Source organism: Muntiacus reevesi, chromosome 4 (genome assembly GCF_963930625.1).
Source record: "Muntiacus reevesi chromosome 4, mMunRee1.1, whole genome shotgun sequence".
Classification (NCBI taxonomy): Eukaryota; Metazoa; Chordata; class Mammalia; order Artiodactyla; family Cervidae; genus Muntiacus; species Muntiacus reevesi.
This window is the reverse complement of record NC_089252.1, coordinates 7,356,711-7,382,809: the sequence shown is the minus strand read 5'-3', so window position 1 is coordinate 7,382,809 and position 26,099 is coordinate 7,356,711. Positions and strand designations below refer to the sequence as shown.

Here is a 26,099-nt window from a genome sequence, read left to right as displayed (position 1 = left end):
AGGGACGTGTGATGGGAAGAACATCTGGCTAGTAAGCAAGAGAACCAAACTCAAGCCCCAATTTCCTCACTAAGTGACTGAGTGATGTTAGAGCATTTCCATGTTCTAGGCAGTTTTCTGTAAAGCTGAGGGATTAATCAGTGGTTCTCAAGTTGTGATGAGGATCAAGATCACCTGGCAAGTTTGCTAATCGTTCCAGACACAGGCCTAAGACTATGGTTCAGCTGGCCCAGGAATCTGCATTTCAAGGCATCCTGGGGACTCTGATGCTGCTGGGTCCTCAAGGTAGAGCCACGGCAGCTGCCGAAACAGCGGGCCAGTGACCTCAGGGACGGTCTGCTCAACAGCTTCCCCACGGGTTGGCTGGACACAAGCTGAAGAGACAAGGACAGGCGGGCAGGCCACCAGGGCCCTGGAACACCACATGCCCACCAGGTTCACACCTCGGATGCGTTCTCCTGAAGCCAGGACCCCCTCCCACTTTCCAGGGTGGCGGCCCATCTATAACGTCCCTGCGGGGTCACAAATCCCCCCATACTACCCTGAACTGCTGAAAAGTGAAAGTGAAGTCACCCAGTCGGGTCCAACTCTGTGACCCCCTGGACTGTAGCCTACCAGGTTCCTCCATCCATGGGATTTTCCAGGCAAGAGTACTGGAGTGGGTTGCCATTTCCTTCTCCAGGAGATCTTCCCTACCAAGGGATGGAACCCAGGTCTCCCACATTGCAGACAGATGCTTTACCAGGGAAGTCTAAGAGAATACAATCAATTATAGTTCTCTCTGATTCCAAGTACATGAGGCAAAGCAAACCCTGAGATGTGACTCAATCAACCAATGAACCATAAAGGAAGTGATGACTTCCCTGAAGAAACCCAACTTCTGTAGGAAAAATGGAAGTTATCTATAAGATCCAAACACAAAGACAGGGATATCAATGAGGCGGAAAGAAGCGGGGAGAGTAGAGCACAGTGGCTGGAACCCCCAGGCTAGTCAGCAGTTATCCTGGGCTCCAACCTCACCTGCTTTGTCCGTCAGCCACAGACAAACCACCAAGCCACTCCACTCACTCACCTCCAACCTAGGAACAACGGCAGTGTTTTAGAGGAAAACAGATTAAATGATAAACATTCTGAGAATAGTGCCTGACACACTGGAGGAAGTTCTTTAAAGGAAGCTACAAAAAAACCCATTTTATCATTCATCAGTGAGGACTTAGAAGGTAGTACCCCAGAAATGGCATAAATGTAAGAAACCAGGCAAAAAGGAAGAAATAATTCCTAAGGTTCCTGCTCTTATAATTTTTCAGAATACCGCCATGTCCATTGCTTCAGATTAATTTGGGCTGCCTGGAAACTTCTGAACTTCCGAGATCTATTTCTCAGATCTCTAATCAATAATTTTCAGACACTACAAATTTATCTGTTTCTATCTCAGTATTTAATATATATTTTGTCCCCATGCTTCCAGCTTAAATAACATTACATAGTTTATCTTATTAATGATAGCAATTTGCTAACAGCACTTAATAAAAAAAAGTTTTTTTTCCTGTTAACCATAATTTAATTAGAAAATTTTCCTAAATAAATGGAGTGTGTATGCAGAAAGAAATGGCAAGCCACTCCAGTATTCTTGCCTGGAGAATTCCCATGGACAGAAGAACCTGGGAGGCTACAATCCATGGGGTCGCAAGAGTTGGACATGATTTGAATGATTAAACCATCATCATCAAATCACATACATGTGAGGTGTATCTGTGTATACAAACAAAGATGTGTATATACAAACATACATATATGTATTTCTGTTTTTTTTCTTTTCTTGGACAAGATTTTCTCTTCTTAATTTCAAAAGTGACAGGAAAACTGCTGAAAATGATTACATCTGAAGTTCTTTTTTTTTCCCCTGCATGTGGCTTGCAGGATCTTAGTTCCCCAACCAGGAACTAAACCCAGGCCACAGTGGTTGGAAGTGCTAAGTCCTAACTGGTGGACCACTAAGGAACTCCTGACCTTAAGTTCTGAGTTCAGAACTACATGTTGCTTATGAGTTATGACAGAGTTGGTCCTTTTAGATTTTTCACATTCTTTTTCTTCATGATGTTCTGAGCTGAGACAGAATTTGAATCCAGGTGTAAATGACCATACATTCCACTTCTTCCTTTTTTTTTTTTTTTTTTTACTATACAGCATTTCAGAAGTTGAAAGGTGAAAATAATAAAATATAACACATTTATAAATCATATGGAAAGGAGTTAATATCACTAAAAATTGCAAGAAGAAGCTACTCACCAAACTAAACACATTTACTACAAATATCCCCTCACTGATGTGTATGTTTTGAAAAATAAGGATTTGTATTGACATGAGCCAAATTTTACATAAAATTTTTTTTAAAAAAGGAAATCAGAACACAATGTCTTCTTCCCATTCCTAAAATTTATATTCATGGGACTGATAAAAACCTGCACACAGAAATTATTAGTCAATTTTCAGTTACTAAAAATATTTTATTAAATAACTGATAAATAAGATTTTTACAAAACACACTGCATAGAAAAAGGTAAAAATGCTTGTGTTCCCAGGACTCGCTACGTCTCTTGTTGCGGAGGCTCAGCATGTCTGCGGGGACCGGTCTACACACAACTTGCTTCCAGGCTGGCTCACCTCCAGCAGCTGCCTGCTTCGGGGCAGAGCACCTCAGGGCGTTCAAGAAGAGTTAAGCTGCTGCACAAGGTTTTCAAGACATTTCAAATAATAGGCACTGAGAGGGGTTTCTTCTGAGTCTGAGAAAGCTGCGGGCACAGAAGAGCAAGTTTATTACACTTCAGCACTGCCCTGGGCAGCAGACACACTCACTAACACATGTGGACAGGACTGTGTGTGGCTTCCAGTTCCATCTCAACTCTTAATGTGATAACACTATAAGAATATTTTTAAATTTAATATTTAAAATATATTTTAAACATTAAGATACTGTGAAGTTTAACTTTACTTAATGGTTTAACCAAAGAATATAAATCAAAAATAATATACCCCCATAATGGACACTATTACCTATAAGCCCACATGAATGTCTTGCTTTTTTATGTACCATCCCTAACACAAAAACTCAGTTATTCACTACCAACAGAAACTCGCAGTCACAGCTAGGAAAAAAACCAAAACCCCACAACCGAACCACTTGCAAAAAAAAAAAAAATCACACTTTATAAAAACACAAATTAATAACCAATAGACACAGAACAAACAGGAAAGACAGTTCAGTGTCTTAACAGAAAAAAGGTTTAGAGAATAAAGCTTGTTGAAAACTGGTGTCACTTAAAATGAAAAATGCCCTTTGAGAGGAAAACCCTGCCTCATACCATGATCACATCACAGGGCTGAGTGGGTGTAGGGACAATGGGATCTATTCTTGGAAGACTGTAATTCAGCTCCCTGAGGTTGGATCAAGGTTTTCTGTTCAAGGTCAATTTTAATTGGGCCCAACTCTTATCACCTGAGAACACACTGGAGCAGTGGTAGCCATTTGGCAGAAAGAAATTTGGTACAAGAAAAAAAATGACCGAGAGAAAGACCACTGACATGTCTTGAGAAACTACTGTCTCAAATATTCCCATCCACTACAGCATTTTATTACTGAAAAAAAATATTTACAGTGAAAAGCATGGACCAAATACTGGCCCACTTTCCAATGCCTTCACAAAGAAGTTTGCATCCTCAGAATGCTTTCACAAAAAAGCCCCTCAGATGTCAGTGTAAAACATCCGTGTAGGAAACTGCCACTTTGCTGTGAACTGTCCAAATACTTTATTAATCAGGGAAGTCTGTATAGATTTCAAGTTTAACTATAATCTGCTTAGTAATAAAACTTACTTTTCTTCGCTAAGGAATATGCTTCTTCCACTCTTCTCTTTATTGATGGATTTTTCAAAGTTGTTTTTGCCTAGAGATAATACAGAGCCATCCATCAATCAGGTTTAGTCCCGCGTGCTTAAGAATGAGGACGGCACAGTACTAACGCCGCGCCCCTGGAGGCGCTGCAGAAGAGAAGGGAGCCGCCGAGAGCCCGGCCCGGCCCGCTGTCCCCACGCCCTCCCCGTCCATCCGGGCTCTTCCTCTGCCTCCCGCGCGCTTCCTTTCCTCTCGCTCCCCCACCTCTCCCCCAGCCTCCATTTGCTGTTTTCAGCTATGCAATCTTAGCTTCAGTGTTTCATTATTCCCTCAAGCCTCAGATTTCAGGTCAACAATATGGAATATGAGCAGCTGGTCAGTTGCTCAAGTATTTCCTGAGGGGCTCCAAAGCTCCCGAGCGTGTGCTGGGCCCTGGGCGCCAGGGGAGCCGGGGACAGGAGTGGCCTCTGTCCCCCGTGCGCTGACCCAGCCGGCAGGGAGGGCGGGCCCTGCGCGGGGCTGGCCGGCTGCCCGAGCACCACCTGGGGACACCATCTAGCCGCCAGGGACGCGCAGGTATCTCTCTGAGGAGTGAGGTGCCTGCCATCAGGAGAGCTGAGGCCAGAGAACCTGCCTGCCACTCTCACGGGGCTGGCCCTGTGACAAGCGCGCGGACTTCAAAACTCAGCGATGACATGTCCGGGAGAAAAGCGAATCCCACAACTGGATAAAAATTCACTGTCTGACTGGATGTCAAGATGCATTTCTCCTGGACACATCTTTTAGAAAAAACGATTCATACTAACGCTGCACGAATGTGGCAAATCTAGTTCTATTAACAAGGGAGAATTCACTCAAGAGAGACACTTGGACTGAGACCCCTCCTATGGAAATGATAACATGAAAGAGTCCAACCAACGGTTTAGTAATGGTGTGAACGCACAAAGGCAACACTGCCTTTGACTTCCATTTTTTCCTTGCTGACACTCCTCTGACGTTCCGAGACATCTCGAGAAGCTTGGATTTTGCCCCCCGGGGACAATGATTTTAACAACTGACCTTCTGGTAATTGTGAATGAGAGCCCACAGTGCGGCTGCTCCAATCCTCTGAGCGTTTGGATTCTCACTTTCCAGACAGGCAGCGAGCACACCTACGACTTTCTCTAACAATAAACACATTTAAAAAAAGGGTCAGGCGCAGACAGCAGCATTCACATCTCAGACCAGTCAAAGATACCCACGCTTCCCCCATCCAATACATACGAAGTTGGCAAAAACAGTCTTTTACATCACGTGGTATGTGGGAGGACAACCCCAAAATAAACTGTTTTTAGAACAGGTGCAGAACCACAGAAGCAGTGGATGCTTAACTTTTTTGGCCCTAATTCAACAAAGCCACACTCCTTTAAAGACAACGACAGGGCAGAAATAAGCAATTACACAATGAGCTTATTAATGAGCTATTCAATCACAGCTGACATTTTCACATGGAGGAAAACAGAACTTGCTTTTACAAAAAATTATAAAGACATTATACGAACATATCAATAGCATGGGCTACTATTAAAAATAATCAAGAAATACCATATTAGCTAAGCCTTTCAAGAAAGGACTAAGCATTTCAAAGGTATTTGTGTGTGTGTGTGTGTGTGTGTGTGTGTGTGTGTGTGTGTGTGTGTATGAGGTTATTTAAAGACATAACATATAAGATACACCCTCTTGGAGCAAAGCTAGCCAGAGTATGGAGTCAAGACTTACAGATTATCTACAGCAGCCTCCTCCTTTAAAGTAAAGATGTCTAGCCCCAAGAAGACTGTCCAAGAGTTTCAGAGCAATACAGAAACCCATTTTATTACTTAACTCGATCAAATTATTTTCCCTCTAAAATGAGTGATTTCCAAGACATAATGCATTCTTAGGGGTGAAACACTTCTTATTGGGAACTCTCTCCCTGTGCATGCTGAGGGCAGAGTCTGTGTAGAATCTGCTCACTGGCGAATATTCACAGAGCAAGTTTACTGTAGGGGCTCCATGAACACTAGCTGGATGAAAGATCCCATAATGAAAGCAAACAAGAATGCTAATTAAGTGATCCTATCTAGAATTTTTAAAGACTTTTTTTTTAAGAAGTTGAATATTTTATTATTAAATTGTTTATTCTCCTGCAAGGCTGTTGCTTCACTGTATAAAAATAGCACCAGCAAACACAGTATATTGCAAAATTAAGACAGTAATATTCTTCACTGGACACTATACAACTAACAAACTTTTCTCCACTGGCAGTTATTTCTAGTGGGAAGATCATTTTGACCCAAATCCAAGGATAGCTGTAAGCAAGTTACAATGTCATATAAGGTATAAGATAACCATGTTATCCTTGAATTACATAATTTTTATAATTAGTTTTATCAGAGATAATTTCAGGAATTCTGAATATTATAACTGGAGCCTAGCCTAAAAATCAAAGGATGCTGTGGAAAAGATACACAGTGTTTATTTGAAGGCATTAGAAAGTTAAGGGATATTTTCTTCAGGAAACATTGTTACAAGTAGCTTCTTTTGCTAAAAGTTGCTTTTTAAATATCTATCAACCACTAATTTAAGACAACTATGCTAGATTAAGTTGTTTCAAAGTAGTTTATTTAGGGGTTCCATTTTCATTCCTCAATAGATTTTATGTATTTTTCATATGCTGCTTCACTCATTAGTTCATCTAGTTCTGAAGGGTTACTGAATGTCATCTTGATCAGCCAACCATCTTCACAAGTCCTGGATTTTCTGCTAGAGCTGTATTAATTTCAGTTACTTCTCCTGATAGAGGGGAATAGAGTTCACTAGCAGCTTTCACACTTTCCAAAGCACCAAACTCCTCTTGTTTGTTCAACTTTGTCCCAACGTCAGGCAGACTACAGTAAACAACATCTCCCAAAGCTTCCTGAGCAAAATTGCTGATTCCCACTGTTCCAACACCGTTTTCTGTTGTTACCCGTTCGTGTTTTTCTGTGAATTTCCGCACCGACAGCAGAGCAGGGCCGGTGCGCAGTGCCCGGACCGCACCCGCCCGCAGTCCCCTTGGCAGCGGCGAGCAGGGCGCGCTGGGTGCCGAGATGGCGCGCAGACTGCCGACCGCAGCCCGCACGCTCCGCACCGCTTGCAGCGCCACGTTCGCACGGGTGCAGAGGGGCTCGGCGCGGCACCTAGAGCACCCCGGCCGGCGGGGCGGAGCGGGGCCTAGAATTTTTAAAGACATTTTAAGAAATGTAAAATCTTCTCTAGGAAAAAATAAATAAAAAGCTGCTCCATAAAGTGAACTCTGTGCAGCCAGGGGACAGACGGGGCGGAAGGCTCTGTGGGTGCTGCCGCCTCCCGCCACCCACCCCTCCTGCTTGACCACGGGCTCTGCGCGCTCTGCCTCTCCTGCACCATAACCTCCCAGAGCCAGCCTACAAAGACAGCGCTCTGGTGAAATTCATCATGGGAGGGGATGCGGGGCAGACCCTTAGGGAACAGCATCAGATGGGAGGGTGAGTTCTGCGTTCCCCATCTGAGTACCAGCCAGGGACATTTTCACACTTCGCAGCAAACCCCCAAAACATATAACCCGTGGTCTAAATAAGCTGATACAACTCCTCTGACCAGTTACTATCTCTTACATTTTTTAAAGAAAGTACATATATAGGACAATTCATGTAGTGCCCCCTCTGATAATGGAAGTAGATTAAAAAAAAAAATCACATTTTACTGTGAAATGTAACATGCACACACACAAAAAAACATATAAAACATTTTTAAGTTTAACCAAGAGGTACGAAGTGAACTCTCACAGAAACATATAAATAATCTCAAGGGAAGAGATGTGATTTTTATTTATCTGCTTGGAATTATCTGAGTCTCCTGAATCTGTAGAATAGTGTCTGATGAAAACAGTTCTTGAAATGTTTAGTGATAGCTGCCTCTAACACTTTCTCTCTCTTCCCCTTTTCTGCGAGGATTTGAATGCACATGCAATCAGACTGCCCAGTGTATCCACTCTGTCACTGAGCTTTTTTTTTCCATAACCCTTTATTCTTTTAATCTTTTTTCACCTTTTTCAGCTCTCTGTGCTACATTCTGGATATTGTTTCCTGATCTATCCTGTCCTTGAATGCTTAAATTTTCTCCTCCACTACACCCAACTTGCTGCCAGACATGTATACTGAGTTTTTAATTTTGGCTATTGAGGTTCTGTAACAGTCTCCGGTCCAAAGAACTTCCCACTAGGATGGAAATACTTATATGTCTGCAGTCTAGTAAGATAGCCAATAGCCACCTGCAGCTAGTGTGATAAATGAATTGCGTATCTTAATTAATTTACATTTAAACACCTGTAAGGGGCTGATATTATCATACTCAACAGTGAAGTTCTGTTTGCTTCTTTTTTCACATCTTTCAATTTTTCAGTTTCTTATTCCCTGCAAATACTTCCAAGCTTGTGTTTGCTTATCTAAACGTGGCATCATTAAAGTTGTTTGCAAATCTGTGTTTCACAATCCCTACATCTGAGGTCCAGGCAGGTAAGCTGGTGTTATGCTCCTGCTGTTGCTCTTTCACGCTGCCGTTTTCCTGACATGCCTGGTCATCTTTAACTGTGAATCGGCTGATGCTTCTGAAAGACTGTTTGTGGAGGTTCCCTGAGGCCCAGGATGAACCTGTCCTCCCCATAAGAGGGCAGTTCCACTGAGGCGCAGCTCCCACCAAGGTCACGGGCCACCTGTCTATGCGTCTCTGGGCTGAAGAGCTATGAGGGGGGGTCTGCGTGGCACCTGTTTTTCTTTATTGCTGCCTGGATGAGGCTCAGGGCACCAATTTAATTCTGATTCACCTTCTTCCCTTGTGGCTCAGCTGGTAAAGAATCCGCCTGCAATGCGGGAGATGTGGGTTTGATCCCTCCCTGGGTTAGGAAGATTCCCCTGGAGAAGGGAAATGTTACCAACTCCAGTATTCTGGCCTGGAGAATTCCATGGACTGTATAGTCCATGTGGTCACAAAAAGTCGGACTCGACTGAGCGACTTTCACTTTCACCTTTTTCCAAGAGGTTAGTTATCTGAGATTCCAGCTTAATATCTGCAGGATGGCCCGTAAGACTTGAGAGAGTCTGTCCCCGAGGACCGTCCCCTTCTGGTTCAGTACTCCTGGACCAAAGCCCGAGCACACGAGCTTGCCAATGTCCTTGGAGCGGAAGAAACTTCTCCAGACTTCTTACCATCCTGGGCACAGGCTAGATCAAAATTGACCTGGAAGTTTCCCACTATCTTCAGTTATTTGATTTTTTTAAGGCGAATTTTAACATATTTTATCTGGCACGTTTTTGTTTTGTTCGGAGGAGACCTGGCCGGACATGACCAGAAACAAGGCGCCCTCGGGATCTGTTCAAAGCAGAGCCGAGCCCCACTGCCCACTCCACTCCAGACCGCCTAAACCGAAACCGGATGCTGGCGGCTGCTGTCAGTCACGCGGCCTTGCTGGGGAGATCTCCCAGCCGCCTAACTTGGCCAAGCTCCTTCCTTCCTCTGGATCCCCTGGTGGAAATGGAGGCCGCGCCTGGGACACATCCATGGAGAAACTGCAGAGTCACTGCCTCCCAGCCACCTTGGAGGCCCTCATCTCACGTCCGTGGGGCTGGGGAGGCCCCTTCTTCAAGCTCATGGTGGAGAGAACACTGCTGATGCAAGGAATGCTTAAAAATAAATCCTGAGTGATCCAGAAATGGAAGATGCAGGCTTCTCTCCTTCAGCTCCCTACAGCCTGACTTCTTCCTGACCCTCTCAACAATAAAACTGCAAAGAAGAAACAGTCTTTGGTCCCCAAAGGAGAAACTTCTCCTGAGAAAGCTGATGCTAACAGGAGACCGCGGACGGGGACAGGTGCCTCCCAGGTGCCTCTCAGTGCCTACCATGAGGTAGGGTCCTACTGTTACCCTCGTTTCAGCAACATGAGGACAGAGGGGGACACAGTGAAGGAGGGTAGAAACCTGGAAACAAAGCCCCTGAGCCCCCTCCTCGACCCCTCCCAGGGAAAGGAGGTGACAGTTAATTCAGGTAAGTTAAAGGCTGGCTGAGCTTCTAAAATTGTTCCCTGAATTTCTAACAATTCAATAATTATCATCAGAAAAATAGAATCATGACTATACACAGTAATATAAGCAGCTTTCCATTTGGGAAATTCCGTGTTTCGTAGAAAAACATTTCTAAGAAAAGATTAAGTGGAAGACATGCCAAGAAAAGAGAATTAAAACATCTGGAGCACCTACCATGTTCCACAGACAGGGCTGGACACTTTATGTGTTAAAACTGATCCTACTAAAGCCAGGAAAGGAGGGGTTCTTTTGCAGATGAAGAAACTGGACCCAGAGAAGCAGCACCCGAGGGCCTGGCGGCCAGCGCCAGATATGTGGAGTCTAGAGTCCACCTCCCCTCTACTTTTTCTCATGGTAAGATGTCTCTTTATAAAGCCTGAAATTCACACGCTCCTCACAGGGACAGCGCATGGCTGCAGAAACAGAGCGTTCCATTTCTCCCTCTGTTTCAAAATCTCTGAGTCCTCACCGATCCTCGCCCCCGTCTGTCCCGAGGGCAGGGAGTGAGGCCGCTGTGGGGCTCCTGTCACCCTGCGCTCCCGGGTCCTCAACTCTGCGGCCTGCTCTCTCTCTCCATCTCACGTGCCTCCCGGGGGCCTGCTTATGACAGGCATGATCGTAGCTGCCCGGGTACATGCAGCGAAAGAGACAGCAACCTCCTGAGCTGTGAGACCTTCTGCTCTAGTGTGGGCAGAGGAGGAATGCACGGATGTACACTGAACACAGCGTATCAGCTGATGGTGATGCTCCGGAGGAAAATAAAATGGGGGAAGGGGGCAGAGAGAGAGAAGGTGGGGGAAGCAGGAGGCGGGCGTGGGGATCACCAACCACGCAGGCAGGCTGGTCTGGAAATGCTCCAAGGGCGGGGCCGTGCCTGCCCAAAGGCGCAAGAGTCAGAGGACCAGGAGGAGAGAGGGGGGAAGGAGAGGGGCCCTAACTCGCCCAGCTGCTGCCTCCTACGCCCCGCATGGCCCTTGTGGGGTGACCCGTGAGCGCCGGGCAGGACTCAAGCCCTATCCGCTCCTACAGCCTCTGCCTCTGGCAGTGCCCTGAACATGGCTGGTGCTGAATGAACACCAGGCAGGCAGATTGTGTATAAAACTACTCTGCTTTAACCTGAACGGAACGCCGTGTGGATACGCACGTGTATCGGTGGATTCATGCGGTGCACAGGAAGACTCACCATTAGCCAGGATCTTGGGCTTGTTGGCAGGACTGAAGCAGATGTTATGGAAAATAAGAAGGGGGATGCAGAGGCTGCTCTTGTGCTTGAATCTGCTCATCTCCGTGAGCAGGTCTAGACAGCCGTCCAGCCGCAGGATCACCTGCTGCCCGTCCTCTTCGAAGGACATGTTCAGGAGCAGCTTCAGCCAGAGCACGCTCAGGTTACTCAAATGTTTGTTTCCCCCTTTCGGCAACGTCAGAGACAGAAAGTTCTGCAAGAAGTTACTCTGTGGATAAATGGGGAGGATGTTACTTTACTTTCTCCCTGAGTCTTTGCATTACTTTCAGAGTCCCACAGAGATCAATTAACTAGCATTCTGTTCCTGTTTTCCTTTAAATTTCAGAAATTTTAATTTCTCCTTCCTCCCAATACCTTCCCAATAATCCATCGACACTGTTTCCAAATAGAACTGAAAAAGTAAAGGAGGACAAAATAGTGCTCAAATTTTAATTCCTACTAATCAATCCCTGACAATGGATAAAGCAACTAGTCAACTCAGTTATTTAGGATTGATCAGTCAGTTTGGGGACTGTTTCAGGCTTCTTGGGTTTTTCTCATTCTGTCTGCCTTCTGGCAACTTTGCTACTCATTGAGAGCTATCAGAGCAAGAGAAACAAAACTTCAGTCAGTCTGGACACCAGTCTATAACTCTAGTAGTACCAAGGCTATTTGAATCTTTATAGCTACAAGTGTTGTTGCTTTTTAATCTGTGGGTTTATCTCATATCCACTTTACCCCAGCCGCTTATCATCACTGACGATTTGTTATGGCTACGTGTCACTCTTGTAAACTGAGATGAAAAAGCTCCATTACTTAACTGTAAGAGTCATTTCAACCTCCAAATAAAGCCCCTCCCATAAACCACACCAAACCCTGGACTATGTGAAAGACAGTAACTTACTGCCTAGAATAATCTATACGCAACAGGAAAGAAAGCATAAAAGTGTCATCAAGAAGCAGCCTGGGACAGCACGGGAACCAGTCAGACGAGCATTCTGATCAGGGTTCAGAAACAGGAACATTAGCTTTCACAACTCTCCAGCATACCCATCTCTCTTCCTGTTTAACAATCTACTTGGGCTTATTTCTTGGGTTCCCCTACACCTACATCAAGATTTTGGCGTGAATCTATAAAATAAACTTAGCACTTTTATGTAAAAGGACTCTGAGTGCAAGAACAAAACGAGCTACAGGAGCCTTAGCCACCCTACCCAAGCACCAAGGGAACGGTCAAACCACACCCCGTTCTGTCCTGCAGCCATCACTCACGTCTGCTCCCTCTCACCCAAACGAAGGCTGTTTAGATTCACCCTTGCCTTTCCCATTCAGCCAGGCTCTGCTGTGGCCTTGGAGACCTGGAGCTGACAACAGTGATAAAAATACATGGCAGAGTTTTAATCATAAATAAGCTCAGGGCATTCGCTCTTTTTGCTGGGACTAAAGACCTGTAAAGAATCTGCCAGCCAATGCAGGAGACACTAGAGATGCAGGTTTAATCCCTGGGTCAGGAACATCCCCTAGAGTTGGAAATGGCAACCCACTCTGTTATTCTTGCCTAGAGAATTGCATGGACAGAGGAGCCTGGAGGGCTGCAGTCCATGGGGTCGCAAGGAGTCAGAACGACTGAGAGACCAAGCGTGCACACACAGACCTTTGCAGATGACACCCACCCTGGTGAGGGTGTGGAGAGACATGCCACGGTAGACACAACACAGAGGTTTCAGAATCTCAATTACATAACAGCACTCGGGATGCTTTCTGATAATTACAGAAGAGTTACGGGAGGTGTAACCAAGTGTCTAGGGCTTGTCGTGACAGAGCAGCAGAGGGAAAAAACCTGACTGATCTCTACCTGGAGCAGAGCCTGATCGCACCGGTATCAGAGTATGCTGAAGTTCAGCAGCCAGATCAGAGATTGGGAGTTGAAATACTTTAGAAAGCATTTTGTTTAACCTAAACATTTTTTGAGTGAAGCTTTTTAAAGAGAATAAGCACCAGTTCAGTCACACGCCAGATCCAAGAATAGAGCTTACGTTCCACTTGGAAATCCTTACTTCGCTTCCTTCCAACATGCTCTCCATAAGGAAGTGGCAGAAAGCACTGTCTCCCCACCGCCAGGCTGTGCTCTCACACATGTGGAAGGATGGCAACCACAAAAATTCAGTCCAGGATAGTCACACGTATACACATGACCAGATATCCAGCCATGTGCTAGTAAATAAACAGCTGAGGTTGAAGCAGTAGGTCCTTGATTTCCATGGAGGGAACATTCCCACCATGGCTGATTTCAAGATACCACGATGATGTCAGCTGGACTGCAAAATTCTTGAAAATGATCAATGAGACTCATGAACCAATGCTGAGTTAGCACAACATATCACTGAGAAAAGATCTTTCTTTGGTAAGACTTTCTTTATTTAGCGACTGTACTCAAAGTGTATTTTTTTTTTTTTTTGAGGGGGGTGGTTGGGGTGATGATACAACAGAGGAAGAGGGGGCTCAATTCTTATGATAACTGTCAACTTTTTCAATTTGTCTTGGCAGGGATCTTCCAAACCAGGGATTCTGTTTATATACATCTAAATACAGTCTAACTGAACATGTGTAGTAGACTTTGTTTAAACCAGTCAGCCTCCTTTAAAGTACCCTAAGTTAAAACCAGCAATAAGAATTCAAGTTTTGGCACAGGAGTCCCAGACGATTGAAAAATCACCTGTGTCATAATGAAGTTAGGTCTAACTTGGGGAAAGAGCGTTGCAATTTCAAAATTCATTTGATAATGTAAATTGAACTGAAACCATCACTTCTCAATCTGGTCTGTTTAGAGACCAATATATTACTTTTGGGCTTCCTTGGGGGCTCAGAGAGTAAAGAATCCGCCTGAAATGCGGGAGACCGGAGTTTGATCCCTGGGTTGGGGAGATCCCCTGGAGGTGGGCATGGTAACGCACTCCAGTATTCCTGCCTGGAGAATCCCCATGGACAGAGGAGCCTGGTGGGCTACAGTTCAAGGGATCACAAAGAGTCAGACATTACAGAGTGACTAAACACAGCACATACTACTCTTATGACCTCAGACAGATGTAATACAGCTGCCTTTCTAAAACTAGCATTTCTGAGAGAGAGAAAATACAATCCAAAAGCTAAGAAGATAAATTAAAAGGAAACGATACGATCATATTCTAGTTTCCGTCACTTTTCATGTATCAATAAACATAGTGAACCCAACAATCTCTTTACAATTCTTTAAAATAAAATGCTTGAAATCATAAGTTCCCCTAAAAACTGAATTCTAGACTTTTCACATATGTCCTGGGTGGTAGAGGTATTTTACGGAGTCTCTTTTCTATGACAGGAAGGCGAGTGTAATACTCACTTTCTGAATTACCCCTTTACAGTCATGAGACAAGGCCAGGTTTGAAAGAATCATGAACACTGTCTGCTGAACGGCCGTGTTCTCTGGAGGCACCTGGGCAGCCATCTTCAGGATACACAGCATCAGGGAGCTGCCGGGGGCCCCTCGGTGCGCGGCTTGAACAGGATGCTGTCCGGAACTCGACCAGCAGAGGGAGCTGCAACCTTCAGAAACAGCAGCCGTCACAAGATGGCTCAGCTTTGAGCTTTGGCTCAACTACCTGCGTGGGGAGCTCGTGCGCGTGTTTAAGGACGCGGCCGTTAACCCAAAGGCCGGTGCTGGTGACCTGACGGGCTGAGGGGCTGGCGACCTCAATAAAGCACCGAAAGCACCATGGCTACTGCCTCCGTTTTACAGAAGGAAAAATCGAGGAACACGATAATCCGGGGGCTGGAGGACAAATGCCACGAGGACGGGTGGCTCCAGAGCAGAGGCCGAGGTCAGACTCAGGAGTAAGCCACCCTCGGCACAGCAGTGACGACACGGGCTGTGTACTGTCCCCAGTTATGCTCCCTTTTGTCTTCTGATATTTGGAAAAGCCAACTGCTGAGCTGCTGAATTTGCTAGAAAAAGCAGGCGAACCCCAGACTTGCTGGCTTAAACCTCAACTCCATGCCCCTGAGTGTACACAGGAAGTGCATACTGCCTGCAGGCCCCCCTTTCTTCTGCTCAGAGAGTGTTTTCAGTTTCGCCTCCCTTCCCAAGTCGGCGCCTACCCGCCTTTCTCACTCTCAGCTGCCGGCCACTAACAACAGGGCCCATGGGAGGCGCTCAATAAAACGCCTGTCAGAGGCGTGAGTGAAAGCCACCCGACCCCAGGACCACCTGTCATCACACCAGCCTCCTGCTCTAGAATCTATAAAAGCTTAACCTTTACTTGGTTTTTAAGGTCTTCCATCACACTTTTCCCTCTCCCAATTCTCCTATTATATCCACTGTTCTCCTGCTGTATCATCAGGACAGTTTCTCCCTCTAAGCCCTGAGCTGTCTGATGATTCTTCTATCTTATCAAATAGATACTTAAAACAACCATTCACTCTTTAATCCCTACAGGAAAGCATACCTCTAACCAATACACCCTTGAAATAAGTGGAAGAAACATTTCGAAATGTATATTCATTTTTCCATCTTAACAACACTAGTACTTTAGTACATAGCTGAAAGGCATCATTGGGCTCAATTTACCATTTGGGAAATTCGCAGTGTAGACACACAGCAGCTGCAGCGCAACCTGCATCAGTGAGTCATCCATCAAGAGCCAAGGCCAGAGCGCGTGCAGGACAGGGACCAGGTGGGCGTCCAGAGCCGCCTCCTGGGGCGGGAAAAGAGGCAAGGCGGCGTTAGTCTGAACAGTGAAAATATAAACAAAAATCAAAGCCAAAACATCTTCACCAACACAGGAGACAAAAACAGAATTCACTTTGTTCTGACTGGAGAACAGAATCTCATGGGTAGGTTCAGCACCCTGCAGCCAGGACTGCCGTGACCATGAGCCCCACAGTCTCAGGAAGTCCCTCCAATATTGGGGTGACCAGGACATACAACTTAGGTAAGAAATGTAGAAAACCAGCTTCTGAACACGTACACCAAGCAAAACAGTGACATCTTGCAGCACTGAATGAGCCCTTGCAAATGCTGTGATACAGTTAGGAAAAGGGATTCTCTGGTTAAGGAAACATGCTGACCAACTCCGAGTCCTCCCTGCCCGCTCTTTCCCTGTGTGCATATACGTACCTAGTGTGCGTGGCCAGGTAGATCAGATCACTGCTTTTAAATCAGTTGAATATGGCAAAATTCAGTCAAAATATTGTGCTATCTCAATAATTCTTAAGGAACTTAGATTTTCTTATGAAGATCACTGGGACAGTATTATGGTTAAAATATAACTATTCGCAGCAAGCAGCAATTTCTTCATGAAGAGACTGACTAGGCAGTTTGTAGACCGACGCATGCATACACACGTGGGCATTTGTACAATGCCCTCACAACTTCACGCAGGAAGAGAGAGGCGAGTTGTTCCCAACGCTGTTACCCTTGCTCCCCACTCTCCACGAGCCTGGAGGCAGCCCCATGACCACAGTGGACAACCACATTTGCTGTCTCTCGGAGAAGACAGAGCCGGGCAGGGATGAGCTCCTCCTCAACTCCACACAGCACATCTGGGTCTCGTCCCATTGCTCCTTCCCTCCTGGTAGGGAGGACCCAGAGTCCTTCTGGCAGCACTGATCTGTCCATCTGTGTCCTAGACAGAGACCGCTGCCTCCTCAGGGCTCTGAGTTCATCTAGGAGGTCGTTTCTTCCTCTCTTTAATAACTAGTCCTCGATTTGCTCACGTTTGGCTATACTTAAGCGCTACCTGTTAGAAGAAGTCAACATAAAGGCTAGCTTCCTTTACAGCTACATATTCTCAATTACAAATGATGCTTTTCATAACCAAGCTCCGTGCTGTCATTTCCCAGCCATTATTTAATCTTCAATTTCTTTTCTGATCTGATGATGCTGGTAAAACTGTTCCTACCTTTGTAGCTGCCAAACCCTCAGGCACTGTGGCATCTATTAAAGGCGCTTTTTTCTTAATTTTCATGCAGCCCCTCTATCCTTGATTACCTCCAAACTCTCCAGCATTCCCTACACAGTCTCATTTTTAAATAGTTGCATTTCCTGAGGATATGACCTAGGCTTTCACTACATACTCTACTGGGAAATTTCAAAAACAGACACGGATACAAACACCTCTATCCAGCGCTAACTCCTAAGACGCCCCAGTCTGTGCTGCTCCTCAGAGCCCCAGGCCCACATGACCCACTGACTGCCGGCCGTGCTCCACCCTGATGTCCCACAGACCCCGCACTGAGACGGGCGGACCCCACGTGAGCATCACTCACGCCTACATTCTGCTCTGCGACTCACGTCTGCGTTAAACTTGAGCCTGGAAGTCATTCTACATCTCTTCATCCCTCGGATCCTCAAGTCCGCTCCTCCCTCCCCGTTCTCCTCGCCATGACTAAGGTCTCACCACATCCTGTCTGACCAGCACCATCCCCACCCCTAACCCTCACCAGCCCTGGGCTCATCCCAGTATGAAAGCTCCTCATTGTCACACGTTTACCGACACCAGGGTGGCCTGGGCGTGGATGACTTGCTGGGTCATCATAAAAGTGACCAAAACTTAGTACTGGGAGTGTGTGACACCCCTCAGGTAAGCTGGAACAGGAAAAGAAATTAAGGCTCTCTGTCCCACAGAACTATGTTTATCCTCAAGAGTCATGTGAATATTCTTCTTTGGATTTATTCGTTATTAAGCAACTTGGAAATGCACACATGCTTTGACCTGTTGAGAGATTACGCTTTCATAGCTGGCTAATGTGTTACAAGTGTGAGCACTACCTTTATACCCGGAACCCAGGCCAGCATCTCATGAATCTACAGGCAGAGGCCACCTGGGAAGTGTGCTGGAGTGCTGCCTGAGGGGGATGTCACGCATGAACGCTAACTGCATCCAGCTGCAAGGACACCATCACACTGAGTAAATGACATCACTAATGAGACACACCAATACTTAACTCCCATGAAATTGTTTTGAAATGTAAACTGTTAGGCATGTGTCCTAAGTAAATTATTTTATATGGTTTAAGGAATATGTGCTCCAAACATTCATTTCCTAAGATATAGTATACTTTTTCCAGTTTTATCACAGGTAAAATAACGAAAGAGGTAATACTGCATAGAACATGGAACTCTGCTCAAAGTGATATGGCAGCCTGGATGGGAGGGGAGTTTGGGGGAGAATTGGATACATTTATACATATGGCTGAGTCCCTTCCCTGTTCATCTGAAATTATCACAACATTGTTAATCAGCTATGCCCCAAAACAAAATAAAAAGTTTAAAAAGACGTGGGAAAATTTTTTTAAAAAAGAAAACTTCCATAAGTTATCTTTGACTTACTCATTTTCCACAATAATTCTGTGTGGAGGTTAGTGCTTCAGAAGTGTCACATCACTGTGACAAAGCAAATCAAAGTGTTCCAGACACTGTGTTCTATGTAAGAGCACCAATGGCTGTGTAAAAAGACAGCACCAATGCTCACAGACGGAGCAAAACATCTTGAGGGTCCCGACAGAAGGGATGTGCCAGGGGCCCCGAGAACAGCAGAGCTGGGACTGAAGAACCTCCCTGACATCAACATAGCAATACCATCTCTCCTCCAAAGCAGGAGACATCCTCATCTTTCCTGTGCGTATGGACACCTCCTCGTGGACGGGTGCCTAGGCAACTGCCTAACAACTGCCTAGGCAGAAAAAAATCCTGCCTAGAAGACATACACAGTCATTCATGCCATCTTAGTTAAAATTAAATTTAAAAAAAAAATGAAATGGCTAACAGTAGGTAAAAAGAGACTCAAGTTTGCTTTAGCTGCCTGAAGTCAAAGTTTCAGGGATAAAGTTAAAATGCTGACATGAACAAGAAATGTCAATCAGGGCTGACGAGCAACGGTAAGATTAGGTGCGTTCTTTTCTGAAATCAACACTGAGCGTATGAACCAATCAACCGTGCGTCTAAGGAAACTTCAAAGAGCTTTTCAGTTTCCCAATTATCTCACATGAAATTTAAACTGTTTCACAACAACGCTGCTTTCAAAACTGAGAAGGAGCTCTACTTACTTTGCATTCTTCATTCTGATAAAGACAGTTTCTTAGGAGCTGCATGGCAATGCTTAATTCTTTAATAAAACCATCCTCCTGTTTAAACAAAAAGCAGTTGAAAGATGTGAACAACAATGGCATCTTCCACTTTTGCATACAATAGTTCCTTCTCCCTTGGGTCACGCGGCACCACAGCTATGCTCTTTCCAGGCCTGACCACCACGGCTTGGGCGGACTGACAGGCTAACGATCTCTGAAAGATGACCATGTCTCGAGAAGCGCACCAACCACAAAAAAGCTACTTCTGTTCTATCAGGCACAGAGGGACTGAGATATACGACAAGCTCCATATTTCATCTCAATAAAGTAAAGCACGTACTGGCTGGTTTTCAATCGTATCAGGTATTGGCTGACTTTCTCAATGATGAAGTAAAGGGCCTTTACACAAGAGAAAAAAGGAGAGATGCAAGAAAAGAAACTGACAACATATAAGCACCTAGACCAATAAAATGATTAAATAAGGCTTCTTCTTGGTTTGTTATTAGATGAAATAGAAGTAAGTCATCATACAGACTGCTGTAATAATGGTCTTAGATATATTATGCAGATATGTTTATAAATACACACACATATTCACTTCCTCAGTAAGCTTTTGTCAGAGGAAAAGCTTTTTGTCAGATCTTTTTAACCATAGTTATTATTATTAACCACTGCTATTATATAAAAACTGTTATTTTCAATAGTTGAGATAATGGAAATAATCTAAAGGACTACTGACAGATGATGGATTAAAAAAATGCGGTGTATATATACAATGGAATATTAGTCAGCCACAGAAAAATCTTGCAATTCGCAACAACAGGGATGAATTTTGAGGGTATTATGCTAAGTTAAATAAGTCAGACAGAGAAAGACAAGTGCTACATGATTAGACTCATATGTGGAATATTTTAAAAAACAAACAAAAAAATAAATGAACAAACCAAATCAGAATCAAAAAAACAAAAATCCACATAGACACAGAGAGCAAAGGAGTGGTGACCAGGAAGGAGGGGATGAGGCGGAGGGCAAAGTGGTGGAGGGAGTCGGCTGTTTGGTGATGGATGGAAGCTAAACTTTTGGTGATGAGTAGGTATAGTGTGCACAGAAACAGAGGTCATGCAGTATAGATGAAACTGATACAGTGTTATAAACCAAAGTTACTGTGATATAAAATACAGTTTCCTTAAAAACCTATGTTACATCAAGTTGACAGTGAACATGCAGCCTGTCACGAGTCCAGCAGACTCAGTGCTAAAAAGAGACGCTAAGAACTCACTGAGAAGGAAATGAACTGACATTAGGAACAACAGCTCCGCAACTGCCCAGACCCGGGGCAAACACGGGCTTTACCCATTACTGGTTCTGTGATTACTGTCATGAGTGAGCAGTGGAGAGTAAATATGAAGTGTTCAGCACAGTGCCTGCCATATAGAAAACACTTACTAAGTTATTCTATTTCTAGAGAACCTATGAGAGAAAGATATTCTTTCTGTAGAATAAAAATGTATCTTACACATTCCAAAAGGCTTAAAACAACAACATATCATATATAAATCTCACTTAAAGATCTTCAAGTGAGAAATAAGGTGCACACACATACAAATAAATCCCAACGCAAACCTGCTAATGTAGAAATCCCATTAATTTATGTGGCTGTACCTTTCCTCTAAAACACTCACTTCAACCAAACATGGGTGTCATTTATGAGCACAAGGACTTGAGAGATGGTGACCCCTGCCTCCCAGAGTCTGAGAACTCACTGACCTTTTTCTTCAGCGCTGCCCTCCCCGGCTTCAGAGCACCCAGGTTCAGCTGAGCATGAATGTGCTTCATCTGCCCCACGCAGCTGTCTACGAGATGGGCTGGAAGACAAGGTCCAGAAGAGTCAGAAAGTTACTATATTTCCAAACAAGTAAAAACTATATTCAACAATCAAATTTCTCAAAAAATGATATTTTCTGCGTCTAACCAATTCTATTTTCACATTTTCAGTGAGACATTAATGAACCAGAGGGAAAAAACACAGGAGAACTAAAATGCTAAAACCCACTTGTTTTCAACTTAGTACTACTCTTCACACATCTCATTTATGTTGGAGGCGTGTGGAGTTTCAGTAGCAAAGTTACAACTGAAATCAGTGGACTTGATATTCTCTTTCATCTCAAACACCTGTGGTTCCCTGAATCTGGATGAGAAATTACAACACCCCAGAGGGAAATTTATATGAAAATATAGGATCATCTAAGGTGGTTATTATTCCTATTGAAACTACATGTTTTCTTTGTGTGTGCAACATGTGCTTGTGGTTAACATGTGATTATTACGAAACTGAGTGGTATGTTACGTTAAAGAACTTCTCTAAGATTTAATAGACTCTAGAGAAAGACTCACTGCACACAGAGTAGCCCACATGTGTCATCTTGTGCTCTGACAGAAACGCACGTCTGGCCCCCTCCCCGCTCAGGCCCCACCGGGGGCCGAGGGGCGCCCCTGTGCAGTGCAGCAGGCCCTCCCCAGCCGTCTGCTTGGACGCGGCGGGGTCCGCGTGTCAGCCCGTCTCCCAGCTCTCCCCACCCCCTGCCTCCTGTGGTTTCCACATGTTTGCTCTCTACATCCGTGTCCCTATTTCTGCTTTGCAAATAAAACTATGGAATGCTTCACAGAAAATTTTTTAAAATAGCAAAGTATGTTTACTATGTTTCTGTATGGGGGAAAAAAACTTCTTTTCAGTGACACTACGATTTTAAGTTCTTCACACCTAAAATAAACAGGCGGTAAAATATACAAGTTAAAAACAGCTGAGGCGTCAGGTGGCTCACCCTTCAGCGCATGTCTCTGTGCTCTTCTGCTGACGGCCAGAAGTGACATCAGTGCGTTCACAGCGACCCTCTTCAGGACATCTTTGGAGGTTTTTCCTTCATAGCACTGCAAAGAATGCAAATCAAACTGCCTTCGAGAAAAACTTAAGCTGTAGCAAAACACTTATGAATGAAAAGGTGGATTCTACTTAAGAGCTATCATTAGTTTTCAACTACTTCATGAAATCCACTAGAATTTAATAAATCTTTAAGATTTGACAATGTTCTGTGTGGACGAGACTGAATAAAAAAATCTATAATATGGAGAAGACTGAAAATCATTCTCAAAGACTCACCTCTAAAGAAAAAAGCTATGCTGAGTATTAACATACAGCAAGTTTAAGCACTTAATCAAATTCACAGGGGAATACATGTACATACATGTAATTTATTTAAAAGGCCCCTTAGAAAACAGAAGAACTGGAGAACGATTATCAAATTCCTCCTTTCTTCTGTTATTTAAATGGTTGTAATAAGCATTGCTTTTTAATTCGAATGATTGAATAAAATTCTTAGAAAACCAAGACTGAAAATCAATTATTTAAAAACTAAACCAAATTTAAAAAAATCAAGAACCACTAACCTGAAGAATTACTTCAGTAAGTCGTTCCAGAGAATTCTGACTTTCCTGGGTTTTGTCAAGAAGTGAAACCACTGTTGGACTGTGGCATAAGCTTGTTTTATCCTTATCTTGGAGACGCCTTTTTGCTTCTTCGGTCAAGAGAATAGAAAGGAACTGCAGGCTGGCGGTATACAGAGTGGGGCTTGTGGCAGACAAACGTGCACACCTGCAGAATGTATCTGAAAGATAATTTCATGTATGAATGACTGGAAACATCTTCAAAATTAAAGAAGTGAGTCAAATTTATTTGAGCAACAAAGTTTATAGGTGTTTTAATGCTAATGAAGTTTATTAGCACAACAATAACTGCAGTGTTTAAAGGTAAATTAAATAGTACCAAGACAACCTACTGATCAAGGAATTGATTTCATTTTCATTTTGTTCTTTTTATACAGGTTCCTGTTTATAAGAATGTGTGAGTGTGTGTAAATAAGGGATTATCTTAATTTTATGAGCAAAACCACCCCGAGCCCAGCAAGACCATCTCCTTACCGATCACCGCTGCCCAGGACCGGGCCAGACTCATGGTAACAGATGGGAAAGAGGCAGGGCCAGCTCGCCTCAACAGTGTGGCCAGAAGGTTGAACAGATGAGTCCACGTCTGATAAAAAGCTGACGTTAACTCTACATCTGTAAAAAACATCAATCAAAATGTTTCGACTTACTAACACAAAGAAGAAAAAGAGCCTTTTGAAAAGTAACGTAAAAATCACCTCTTGCTCCCTGGGGCGGGGGGGGTCTCACCCTATTCTCTTAGAGAATGCATGGTGTAACCTTGTTAGCTCATGCGGACATCACTGCCACTTGTCAAACCTGCACCTAAGTAACTACTGCTCCCCCAGCACTGGGGTAACGCAGTGCTGATGAGACTGCAGACTGCCTTTGCTGGGCGTCGTAAGCCACTTCACCTACCAGACCCAAAACCTGCAAAGCCACAAACGCAAAGGACTAAACAAGAATGAGCTAATGGGCAAAGAGAATTACCAAATCAATGATTACTTCATTATAAACTCTTTCAGACAACTATCATATTTTAATTTTGAGAAAGAAGCTATGTTGCTTTAGTTTTCCCCACTAGTAAGGTCTATATTCAACATTTCATTAGAGTATATTTTTTAAGAATTGCAGACCTTTGGAAATTTCTGATATTATATTCTGGACTCATACTTGTTATTTAGTTATAGCTTATAAGAATAATTAACATCTAACACTCACTGTACTTTCTAACATTACATAAAGAACTTTACCCTTATTTAAAATGACAGCATTGGTGAATGGTCCTTCATTACACTGCGTACTTGCCTCAAACAGTCTCCTGTAGCCACTTAAAATATCCAACCTGTAAGACACTTTAAGAAAAGTCTTCCAAAAACACTAGCAAAGAACAACCCAAAATGTGACCTTGATCTGAATACCTGGTGCAAAATTACATTATTTACTTTACTTCTAAACAACGACAACAAAAAAATTTAAATAAAAATAAAGCTCACAGAGGAGGAAGGTGAGAGGGGGGTTCAGGATGGGGAATACATGTACACCTATGGCTTATTCATGTCAGTGTATGGCAAAACCACTACAATATTGTAAAGCAATTAGCCTCCAATTAAAATAAATAAATAAATTTTAAGATAAATAAATAAATAAAGCTCACCTAATATATCTTTGGTGCATAGGGTGAGAACTCGGATGATGTTAGGGATAAGAGGTTTCAGAAGCTCATCCTGAATCACAAGGTCAGGATCCACCAATAAACATGACTGCAGAAGCTGGGATAAGGAGGACAGGTATTCTAGGAGAAAGGACACCTGCTCCAAAGAGGAGATACAGTAAAAATAAAGCATATCATATGAAAAGCTCATCTCAGTGATGAAGTGTCACTTCTTTATAATACAAGTTAATAAAAAAAGTCATAAAATATTCATCATAATTTTAAAAGACCTAAAATTAACACACTGCAGACAAAGCATTATTTTTCTCACAAGCATGTCATTAACGGTCACATTAACAGTGTCAACTATAATTATACCAAACAAAACATCATTTTCAAAGCCAAATTCTGAATTCTATTTAGAGAGAGAAAGCCTTTATGGTTTTCAAGTAGCTAAACTGTGGAAGAAGCAAAAAAGGCAGTCCAAAGCTCTACAATTTTGTAAAGAAAGATTATAACATATTCTTCAAGGTGTACAATTGAGGGGTGGGAGAAGTCAGCCTAACAGCCTAGTGATTGCTACAAATAAAATGAAAACATGTCCAATGTTTGCCCTCAACTATCCTTCAGCATAAAAATACTATTCTTAGTTTGAAAAGAACAATTAAATCCTCCCTAAAATTACCAATAAAACCACCTCTGGAATGTTGGTTGATACAAATACTGTAAGAAGTATTAATGGGCAAAAATACTTAAAAAAAAAAATTCTCTGGACATGTAATAATTAAAGAACAAACTCTGATGACATCTCTCTACCATGCCCAAGCAACGCGACAACCCATAGAGATGAACTTCACAGATACATTCTGGTGCCTCTTTCTGTACACGTGTGCACACACACACACTCCCAGTTTTTCCTCCCACATTATTCTCAGAGTCAGGGGCTGCCAGCCATTTGTTGAGGCGTAAAGAATCCACCTGCCGATGCAGGAGACACAGGTTTGCTCCCTGGGTCGGGAAGATCCCCTGGGGAAGGAAACGGCAACCCACTCCAGTATTCTTGCCTGGAAAATCCCACGGACAGAGGAGCCTGGCAGGTGATAGTCCATGGGGTTGCAAAAGATGCAGATATAACTTGGCGACTAAACAACATGAAGTGCCTCTATGGTGAATGGTGTCAGACTGCTTCCAAAGAGTTCTTCTGTCCTACTTCTCTGGATGAAAGGTACTCTCTTTATCTAATCTGTGGACACATTTTACACAAAAGTACAGGTGGCTCTACGTTTTTCCTATCGGGTGAAATGCAAGCAGCTGGTGACATTTAATTTCCTTATCGCTGTGAAGCATTTCCTGACCCCTTGCTATGCCACACCACTGCAGTTACAGTGAGTCTGCCCTCTGCACTTGTGGTGTGACCATGACCAGACAGTCCAGGGGAGGGGAGAGCCAGCAGGAAGCCAGAGCGAGAACGCCTGAGCTGTCAGATTCTCCCGTGAACTACCATATCGAAGATTCAGTCAGCTACCACTATGATAGTTCATAAAGCAACTATCTTTTTTTTTTAATGTTTGAAATTCTTTCTTCAAAAACAAAAAAAAAAGCCAGACCAAGAGACCCCCAGCTTCAGCACCTCATG

The 26,099-nt window shown here is 43.8% G+C and overlaps 1 protein-coding gene and 1 pseudogene across 3 annotated transcripts in view; both read right to left on the bottom strand.

Moving 5' to 3' along the window:
- Positions 1-2,308: 2,308 nt before the first annotated feature.
- RTTN (rotatin) overlaps positions 2,309-26,099 on the bottom strand; it is a 120,389-nt gene continuing 96,598 nt past the window's right edge. For all 3 annotated transcript variants that reach the window (XM_065932312.1, XM_065932314.1, XM_065932313.1), the window contains exons 38-49: positions 24,467-24,620; positions 23,308-23,445; positions 22,777-22,994; positions 22,155-22,260; positions 21,100-21,197; positions 19,312-19,389; positions 15,833-15,959; positions 14,609-14,811; positions 11,191-11,458; positions 4,951-5,054; positions 3,874-3,943; positions 2,309-2,792 (exon numbers count right to left, since the gene is read on the bottom strand). In XM_065932312.1, the coding sequence (XP_065788384.1) occupies positions 2,707-2,792; positions 3,874-3,943; positions 4,951-5,054; positions 11,191-11,458; positions 14,609-14,811; positions 15,833-15,959; positions 19,312-19,389; positions 21,100-21,197; positions 22,155-22,260; positions 22,777-22,994; positions 23,308-23,445; positions 24,467-24,620 (1,650 nt within the window). In that variant the 3' untranslated portion in view covers positions 2,309-2,706. The remainder of the gene's footprint in view (positions 2,793-3,873; positions 3,944-4,950; positions 5,055-11,190; positions 11,459-14,608; positions 14,812-15,832; positions 15,960-19,311; positions 19,390-21,099; positions 21,198-22,154; positions 22,261-22,776; positions 22,995-23,307; positions 23,446-24,466; positions 24,621-26,099) is intronic.
- On the bottom strand, positions 6,549-9,137 carry LOC136167641 (glycine cleavage system H protein, mitochondrial pseudogene; annotated as a pseudogene).